This window comes from Dendropsophus ebraccatus, chromosome 2, assembly GCF_027789765.1.
Source record: "Dendropsophus ebraccatus isolate aDenEbr1 chromosome 2, aDenEbr1.pat, whole genome shotgun sequence".
NCBI classification, from domain to species: domain Eukaryota; kingdom Metazoa; phylum Chordata; class Amphibia; order Anura; family Hylidae; genus Dendropsophus; species Dendropsophus ebraccatus.
The window spans coordinates 217,023,055-217,032,976 of record NC_091455.1 but is presented as its reverse complement, the minus strand read 5'-3'; the positions used below and the strand labels follow the sequence as shown (position 1 = coordinate 217,032,976).

The window sequence follows — 9,922 nt, the reverse complement described above, 5'->3', positions numbered from 1 at the left end:
ATATACAGTCACCGCAATAAGGAATCCCCCCCCCCATATACAGTCACCGCAATAAGGAATCCCCCCCCCCCATATACAGTCACCGCAATAAGGAATCCCCCCCCCCATATACAGTCACCGCAATAAGCTATCCCCCCCCCCATATACAGTCACCGCAATAAGGAATCCCCCCCCCCATATACAGTCACCGCAATAAGGAATCCCCCCCCCCATATACAGACACCGCAATAAGGAATCCCCCCCCCCCCCATATACAGTCACCGCAATAAGGAATCCCCCCCCCATATACAGGACACGGCAATAAGCTATCCCCCCCCCATAAACCGTCACCGCAATAAGGAATCCCCCCCCCCATATACAGACACCGCAATAAGGAATCCCCCCCCCCCCCCCATATACAGTCACCGCAATAAGGAATCCCCCCCCCCATATACAGACACCGCAATAAGGAATCCCCCCCCCCCCCATATACAGTCATATCCCCCCCCCATATACAGACACGGCAATAAGGAATCCCCCCCCCCCCATGTACAGACACGGCCAATAAGCTATCCCCCCCCCCCCATATACAGTCACCGCAATAAGCTATCCCCCCCCCCATATACAGACACCGCAATAAGCTATCCCCCCCCCCCATATACAGTCACGGCAATAGGAACCCCTCCCCCGACTGAGAGGAGCAAGCGAGCGATGTCAGTGCTCATCTGCTCCTCGTTCCCCGCTCGCTGACGCCGCTATTCCACGCGTTGGCAGCGAGTGGATGAGTACAGGGGGGCCGCGGGGGGGGGGGGGGCAGCCCATAGAGGATAGCGGTGGTCTGCTGATCGCTGCTATCATTGTTATTTGTGTTTAACATGTTGAAAGACAAACCACAGCAATGATCAGCTGTCGTCGTTCATGTCGGCTGGTCGTCGCCTTCTTTTACACAGGACGATTATCGGCCAAATTCGGCTGATAATCGCTCCGTGTAATATGGCCTTTACCTGCTGCAGTACATAAGGGGTTAAGCAAAAGGTCGTCGTCTTCTGCAGCCATTGGCTTTCTGCTCTGCCAGTCACTGGCCACAAGAGCCTGTATAGATGTGCAGGGCTTTGTGTAGGGGAGGGGGGGCCCCCTGAATCCTAGATACACCCCTGGTCACAGCGATAAGGAATCCCCCGTATACAGTCACTGGGGAATATAACAATATACAGATATAAGCGAGATGGTGGGAGATGTTGTTTGGATGGTGGAGGGGTACTCAGGCAGTATGAGGGTGCGGGGTGACCCTGTAAGTGGCCGTGTATAGGTGGTGGGATCCTACATCAGGGCTCTTTTCCATGGGTCGGACCCACCAGCAATATTTGGCTTTTCCACACCACCCCGCACATTGTATTATGGACTCAGAGATAAATGGACATCTTTCCCTTACAGCCAGTGCATCCTGTAATACTGACAGAGTGACAATATCTGGCGGACAGTCAACTCCAGGAAGACCCCTGGCCGTCCTCTGCGGGAACACCGTGCCGGCACCCATCAGCAGTAGAGGAACAATGTCCATCAACTTCTACACAAACTCTAATGTAACCATGCACGGATTCACAGCCACCTACAGAACGTTCCGTGAGTAACTCCCACCAGTGTCTGTGACTCTTCTCCAGAGTCGGTCTTAGGTCCATCCTTCTCCTTTTCTCTCCAGGACCAGAGTCGGTCTTAGGTCCATCCTTCTCCTCTTCTCTCCAGGACCAGAGTCGGTCTTAGGTCCATCCTTCTTGTCTTCTCTCCAGGACCAGAGTCCGTCTTAGGTCCATCCTTCTCCTCTTCTCTCCAGGACCAGAGTCCGTCTTAGGTCCATCCTTCTCCTCTTCTCTCCATGATTGGAGTCCATCCTTCTCTTCTCTCCAGGACCAGAGTCCGTCTTATGTCCATCCTTCTCCTCTTCTCTCCATGATCGGAGTCCGTCTTAGGTCCACACTTCTCCACTTCTCTCCAGGACCGGAGTCCGTTTTAAGTCCACATTTCTCCTCTTCTCTCCATGATCGGAGTCCGTCTTAGGTCCACATTTCTCCTCTTCTCTCCAGGACTGGAGTCCATCTTAGGTCCACACTTCTCCACTCCTCTCCATGTTCAGAGTCCATCTTAGATCCACACTTCTCCACTTCTCTCCATGATTGGAGTCCGTCTTAGGTCCACACTTCTCCACTTCTCTCCATGATCGGAGTCCGTCTTAGATCCACATTTCTCCTCTTCTTTCCAGGACTGGAGTCCATCTTAGGTCCACACTTCTCCACTTCTCTCCATGATCAGAGTCCGTCTTAGGTCCACACTTCCCCTCTTCTCTCCATGATCGGAGTCCGTCTTAGGTCCACACTTCTCCTCTTCTCTCCATGATCGGAGTCCGTCTTAGGTCCACACTTCTCCTCTTCTCTCCATGATCGGAGTCCGTCTTAGGTCCACACTTCTCCTCTTCTCTCCATGATCAGAGTCCGTCTTAGGTCCACACTTGTCCTCTTCTCTCCAGGATCAGAGTCCATCTTGGGTCCACATTTCTCCACTTCTCTCCATGATCAGAGTCCGTCTTAGGTCCACACTTGTCCTCTTCTCTCCAGGATCAGAGTCCATCTTGGGTCCACATTTCTCCACTTCTCTCCATGATCAGAGTCCGTCTTAGGTCCACACTTCCCCTCTTCTCTCCATGATCGGAGTCCGTCTTAGGTCCACACTTCTCCTCTTCTCTCCATGATCGGAGTCCGTCTTAGGTCCACACTTCTCCTCTTCTCTCCATGATCAGAGTCCGTCTTAGGTCCACACTTGTCCTCTTCTCTCCAGGATCAGAGTCCATCTTGGGTCCACATTTCTCCACTTCTCTCCATGATCAGAGTCCGTCTTAGGTCCACACTTGTCCTCTTCTCTCCAGGATCAGAGTCCATCTTGGGTCCACATTTCTCCACTCTCCATGATCAGAGTCCCGTCTTAGGTCCACACTCCCCTCTTCTCTCCATGATCGGAGTCCGTCTTAGGTCCACACTTCTCCTCTTCTCTCCATGATCGGAGTCCGTCTTAGGTCCACACTTCTCCTCTTCTCTCCATGATCAGAGTCCGTCTTAGGTCCACACTTGTCCTCTTCTCTCCAGGATCAGAGTCCATCTTGGGTCCACATTTCTCCACTTCTCTCCATGATCGGAGTCCGTCTTAGGTCCACACTTCTCCACTTCTCTCCATGATCGGAGTCCGTCTTAGGTCCACACTTCTCCACTTCTCTCCATGTTCAGAGTCCGTCTTAGGTCCACACTTCTCCACTTCTCTCCATGATCGGAGTCCGTCTTAGGTCCACATTTCTCCTCTTCTCTCCAGGACTGGAGTCTGTCTTAGGTCCACACTTCTCCACTTCTCTCCATGATCGGAGTCCGTCTTAGGTCCACATTTCTCCTCTTCTCTCCAGGACTGGAGTCCATCTTAGGTCCACACTTCTCCACATGATCAGAGTCCGTCTTAGGTCCACACTTCTCCACTTCTCTCCATGATCGGAGTCCGTCTTAGGTCCACATTTTTCCTCTTCTCTCCAGGACTGGAGTCCATCTTAGGTCCACACTTCTCCACTTCTCTCCATGATCGGAGTCCATCTTAGGTCCACACTTCTCCACTTCTCTCCATGATTGGAGTCCGTCCTAGGTCCTTCTCCACTTCTCCACTTCCTTCCTTTCTCTTTAATGTCCCCGTGATTTTGCCCATGATTCAGTGTCCATCCCTTTCAGCTTGTGGAGGATCATATAACGGTACGTCCGGCATCATAAGGAGCCCGACCCATTCCTTCACCGACTACCATCACAACATGAACTGCACCTACCTGATCACTGCAGCCGAAAACAAAGTCATTGAACTCAAGTGAGTGGAGAATTTATTTTTTATTTATTCTGGTTGAATATTTTCCTGTTTTAGATTCTCTCTTTTTCCTCCATGGATCCCAGGACTAGAATCTGATGATGTTTATACAATGAGATTGCCCATGGTCACATGACCATCTGGGCCTATTCCTATTGGACATTGTAGCATCTAAGGGTCCAACAGTGATAATTGGCATCAAGATGGCAACAGTGGGGCAGCCAGGATGCAGGGACGTCAGCAGTGATGGTGCCAGGCCTGAGGGCGCCTCCTTCCCACCAGGACATTGGATCCAGTCCAGAAAATTAGAGGGCAAATGGTAGCAGGGTGGAAATGCAAGATTAGGAAATGTTTGCAGAATTAGTGATGTAATATGTGTTAGGGGGTCACACTCCCGCCCTCCAGCTGCCGCAAAACTACAATCCCCATCATGTCTGGAGAGCTAAAGCTTTAGATCTTTATGAGAGAATACAGGTCCAACAACACACACACACAAACACACATACACTCTCACATACACACACATACACATATACACACATACACACACATACACATATACACATACACACACACACACATAGAAACACACAAACACATATACACTCTCACATACACACACATACACATATACATATACACACACACACACATAGAAACACACAAACACACATACACATACATATACAAACACATATACACACACATACATATACAAACACATATACACACACACATACATATACACACTCCCACATACACATATACACACACATACACATACATATACAAACACATATACACACACACATACATATACACACTCCCACATACACATATACACACACATACATATACAAACACATATACACACACACATACATATACACACTCCCACATACACATATACACACACATACACATACAAACACATATACACACACACATACATATACACACTCCCACATACACATATACACACACACATACACACATACATATACAAACACATATACACACACATACATATACACACTCCCACATACACATATACACACACATACACATACATATACAAACACATATACACACACACATACATATACACACTCCCACATACACATATACACACACATACATATACAAACACATATACACACACACATACATATACACACTCCCACATACACATATACACACATACACATACAAATACATATACAAACACATATACACACACACATACATATACACACTCCCACAAACACATATACACACACACACTCTCTCACAAACACACACACACATACATATATACACACACATACATATATACACACACATACATATATACACACACTTACATATATATACACACACACACACTCTCACACACACACACACAGTCCTCCATCGGGCTCAGAGAGACAGTAGATGTAGGGGTCAGTGTACAGGATACTGGATGTAGACGTAGCGAAGGTACCAGGATAGACATGTGAGAGTGGTGCAAAAGGGACAACACAGGGTTAATGCAAAAGACATGGAACAACGTAGACAATTCATCGGGCAGGATGAAATATTAATACAGATTGTTCAACTATCTAAGAGAAGGGAGGGGGTCTCCAGGGGCCGGTGTGCAGGGTGCTCGAGAGTCAAGGAGAGAAGGAGATAGAATATGCGGGATGTATTAGATGGGCGGCAGTCAGTACGAGGTGACCGTCATTTATAGATGGGACAATAATGGAAGGTTATAAGCTGTCCCATCAATGGTGGGAGGGAGGGAGAGATGGATGGAGGGAGAGATGGATGGAGGGAGAGATGGAGGGAGGGAGAGATGGAGGGACAGAGGGAGCTCACCGATGCTGACAAAGTGAGAGGTGTGAGCGCTACGGGAGGGGCAGATGGGAGATCTAGAGGAGAGACAGATGGGAGATCTAGAGGAGGGACAGATGGGATATCTAGAGGAGAGGCAGATAGGAGATCTAGAGGAGAGACAGATGGGAGATCTAGGGGAGAGGCAGATAGGAGATCTAGAGGAGAGGCAGATGGGAGATCTAGAGGAGAGGCAGATGGGAGATCTAGAGGAGAGGCAGATGGGAGATCTAGAGGAGGGACAGATGGGAGATCTAGAGGAGGGGCAGATGGGAGATCTAGAGGAGGGGCAGATGGGAGATCTAGAGGAGGGACAGATGGGAGATCTAGAGGAGGGACAGATGGGAGATCTAGAGGAGAGGCAGATGGGAGATCTAGAGGAGGGGCAGATGGGAGATCTAGAGGAGAGGCAGATGGGAGAGACAGAGGAGGGGCAGATGGGAGATCTAGAGGAGAGGCAGATGGAAGAGACAGAGGAGGGGCAGATGGGAGATCTAGAGGAGAGGCAGATGGGAGATCTAGAGGAGAGGCAGATGGGAGATCTAGAGGAGGGGCAGATGGGAGATCTAGAGGAGAGACAGATGGGAGATCTAGAGGAGGGACAGATGGGAGATCTAGAGGAGAGGCAGATAGGAGATCTAGAGGAGAGACAGATGGGAGATCTAGGGGAGAGGCAGATAGGAGATCTAGAGGAGAGGCAGATGGGAGATCTAGAGGAGAGACAGATGGGAGATCTAGAGGAGAGGCAGATGGGAGATCTAGAGGAGAGGCAGATAGGAGATCTAGAGGAGAGGCAGATGGGAGATCTAGAGGAGAGGCAGATGGGAGATCTAGAGGAGAGGCAGATGGGAGATCTAGAGGAGGGACAGATGGGAGATCTAGAGGAGGGGCAGATGGGAGATCTAGAGGAGGGGCAGATGGGAGATCTAGAGGAGGGACAGATGGGAGATCTAGAGGAGGGACAGATGGGAGATCTAGAGGAGAGGCAGATGGGAGATCTAGAGGAGAGGCAGATGGGAGATCTAGAGGAGAGGCAGATGGGAGAGACAGAGGAGGGGCAGATGGGAGATCTAGAGGAGAGGCAGATGGGAAATCTAGAGGAGAGGCAGATGGGAAATCTAGAGGAGAGGCAGATGGGAAATCTAGAGGAGAGGCAGATGGGAAATCTAGAGGAGAGGCAGATGGGAGATCTAGAGGAGGGACAGATGGGAGATCTAGAGGAGGGACAGATGGAAGATCTAGAGGAGGGGCAGATGGGAGATCTAGAGGAGGGACAGATGGGAGATCTAGAGGAGGGACAGATGGGAGATCTAGAGGAGGGACAGATGGAAGATCTAGAGGAGGGGCAGATGGGAGATCTAGAGGAGAGGCTGATGGGAGATCTAGAAGAGAGGCTGATGGGAGATCTAGAGGAGAGGCTGATGGGAGATCTAGGGGAGGGGCAGATGGGAGATCTAGAAGGGAGGCAGATGGGAAATCTTGAAGAGAGGCAGATGGGAGATCTAGAGGAGGGGCAGATGGGAGATCTAGAGGAGAGGCTGATGGGAGATCTAGAGGAGGGGCAGATGGGAGATCTAGAGGAGGGGCTGATGGGAGATGTAGGGGAGGGGCAGATGGGAGATCTAGAGGAGAGGCTGATGGAAGATCTAGAGGAGGGGCAGATGGGAGATCTAGACGAGGGACAGATGGGAGATCTAGAGGAGAGACAGTCGGGAGATCTAGAGGAGAGGCAGATGGGAGATCTAGAGGAGACACAGATGGGAGATCTAGAGGAGGGGCAGATGGGAGATCTAGAGGAGAGGCTGATGGGAGATCTAGAGGAGGGGCAGATGGGAGATCTAGAGGAGAGGCAGATGGGAGATCTAGAGGAGGGACAGATGGGAGATTTAGAGGAGAGGCAGATGGGAGATCTAGGGGAGAGGCAGATGGGAGATCTAGAGGAGAGGCTGATGGGAGATTTAGAGGAGGGGCAGATGGGAGATCTAGAGGAGGGACAGATGGGAGATCTAGAGGAGGGGCAGATGGGAGATCTAGAAGAGGGGCAGATGGGAGATCTAGAGGAGAGGCTGATGGGAGATCTAGAAGAGAGGCTGATGGGAGATCTAGAGGAGAGGCTGATGGGAGATCTAGGGGAGGGGCAGATGGGAGATCTAGAAGGGAGGCAGATGGGAAATCTTGAAGAGAGGCAGATGGGAGATCTAGAGGAGGGGCAGATGGGAGATCTAGAGGAGAGGCTGATGGGAGATCTAGAGGAGGGGCAGATGGGAGATCTAGAGGAGGGGCTGATGGGAGATGTAAAGGAGGGGCAGATGGGAGATCTAGAGGAGGGGCAGATGGGAGATCCAGACGAGGGACAGATGGGAGATCTAGAGGAGAGACAGATGGGAGATCTAGAGGAGAGGCAGATGGGAGATCTAGAGGAGACACAGATGGGAGATCTAGAGGAGGGGCAGATGGGAGATCTAGAGGAGAGGCTGATGGGAGATCTAGAAGAGGGGCAGATGGGAGATCTAGAAGAGAGGCAGATGGGAGATCTAGAAGAGAGGCAGATGGAAGATCTAGAGGAGGGGCAGATGGGAGATCTAGAGGAGGGGCAGATGGGAGATCGAGAGGAGAGGCTGATGGGAGGTCTAGAGGAGGGGCAGATGGGATATCTAGAGGAGGGGCAGATGGGAGATCTAGAGGAGAGGCTGATGGGAGATCTAGAGGAGGGGCAGATGGGAGATCTAGAGGAGAGGCAGATGGGAGATCTAGAAGAGAGGCAGATGGGAGATCTAGAGGAGGGGCAGATGGGAGATCTAGAGGACGGGCAAATGGGAGATCTAGAGGAGAGACAGATGGGAGATATAGTGGAGAGGCAGATGGGAGATCTAGAGGAGAGACAGATGGGAGATCTAGAGGAGGGGCAGATGGGAGATCTAGAGGAGAGGCAGATGGGAGATCTAGAGGAGAGGCTGATGGGAGATCTAGAGGAGGGGCAGATGGGAGATCTAGAGGAGGGGCAGATGGGAGATCTAGAGGAGAGGCAGATGGGAGATCTAGAGGAGGGACAGATGGGAGATCTAGAAGAAAGGCAGATGGGAAATCTTGAAGAGAGGCAGATGGGAGATCTAGAGGAGGGGCAGATGGGAGATCTAGAGGAGAGGCTGATGGGAGATCTAGAGGAGGGGCAGATGGGAGATCTAGAGGAGGGGCAGATGGGAAATCTAGAGGAGAGGCTGATAGGAGATCTAAAGGAGCGGCAGATGGGAGATCTAGAGGAGGGGCAGATGGGAGATCTAGAGGAGAGGCAGATAGGAGATCTAGAGGAGGGGCAGATGGGAGATCTAGAGGAGAGGCAGATGGGAGATCTAGAGGAGAGGCAGATGGGAGATCTAGAGGAGAGGCAGATGGGAGATCTAGAGGAGAGGCAGATGGGAGATCTAGAGGAGGGGCAGATGGGAGAGACAGATGGGAGATCTAGAGGAGGGGCAGATGGGAGATCTAGAGGAGGGGCAGATGGGAGATCTAGACGAGGGGCAGATGGGACATCTAGACGAGAGACAGATGGGAGATCTAGAGGAGAGGCAGATGGGAGATCTAGAGGAGGGGCAGATGGGAGAGACAGATGGGAGATCTAGAGGACGGGCAGATGGGAGATCTAGAGGAGAGACAGATGGGAGATCTAGAGGAGAGGCAGATTGGAGAGACAGATGGGAGATCTAGAAGAGCGTCAGATGGGAGATCTAGAGGAGGGGCAGGTGGGAGATCTAGAGGAGGGGCAGATGGGAGATCTAGAGGAGGGGCAGATGGGAGATGTAGGTATTGGGAGCGGTATGGGTTCTGGGTGCGTTGGATGAAAGAGAACAGAGAATCCACAAAGTTGACTTTTCTGTTTTGGAGGCTTTTGAATTGTTAGGAGCCCCCTTTAACCATATCTGTGCCTGTATTCCAGATGTTGTTCTTGTTTACAGGTTCAATGAGTTTGATGTGGAGGTGCAGTGGTCCTGTACTCAGGACTATGTTGCGGTCTACGATGGATCAGACATCTTTGGGAACCTTCTTGGCAGGTTCTGTGGGAATCTTCTGCCTCCAGTTATAAGAAGCTTAAGCAGAAATCTCTTCCTGGTCTTTGTGACGGATGGTTTTGTTGCTGCTGGTGGATGGAGAGCCTCCTATAGACAGACGTTAGGTAAGTACGTTATTAGGT

The 9,922-nt window shown here is 50.8% G+C and overlaps 1 protein-coding gene across 1 annotated transcript in view; it reads left to right on the top strand.

The window, feature by feature from the left end:
* CUBN (cubilin) overlaps nucleotides 1-9,922 on the top strand; it is a 304,407-nt gene that overhangs the window by 274,346 nt on the left and 20,139 nt on the right. The window contains exons 55-57 of the mRNA XM_069959738.1: nucleotides 1,414-1,602; nucleotides 3,735-3,864; nucleotides 9,687-9,904. Of these exons, the coding sequence (XP_069815839.1) occupies nucleotides 1,414-1,602; nucleotides 3,735-3,864; nucleotides 9,687-9,904 (537 nt within the window). The remainder of the gene's footprint in view (nucleotides 1-1,413; nucleotides 1,603-3,734; nucleotides 3,865-9,686; nucleotides 9,905-9,922) is intronic.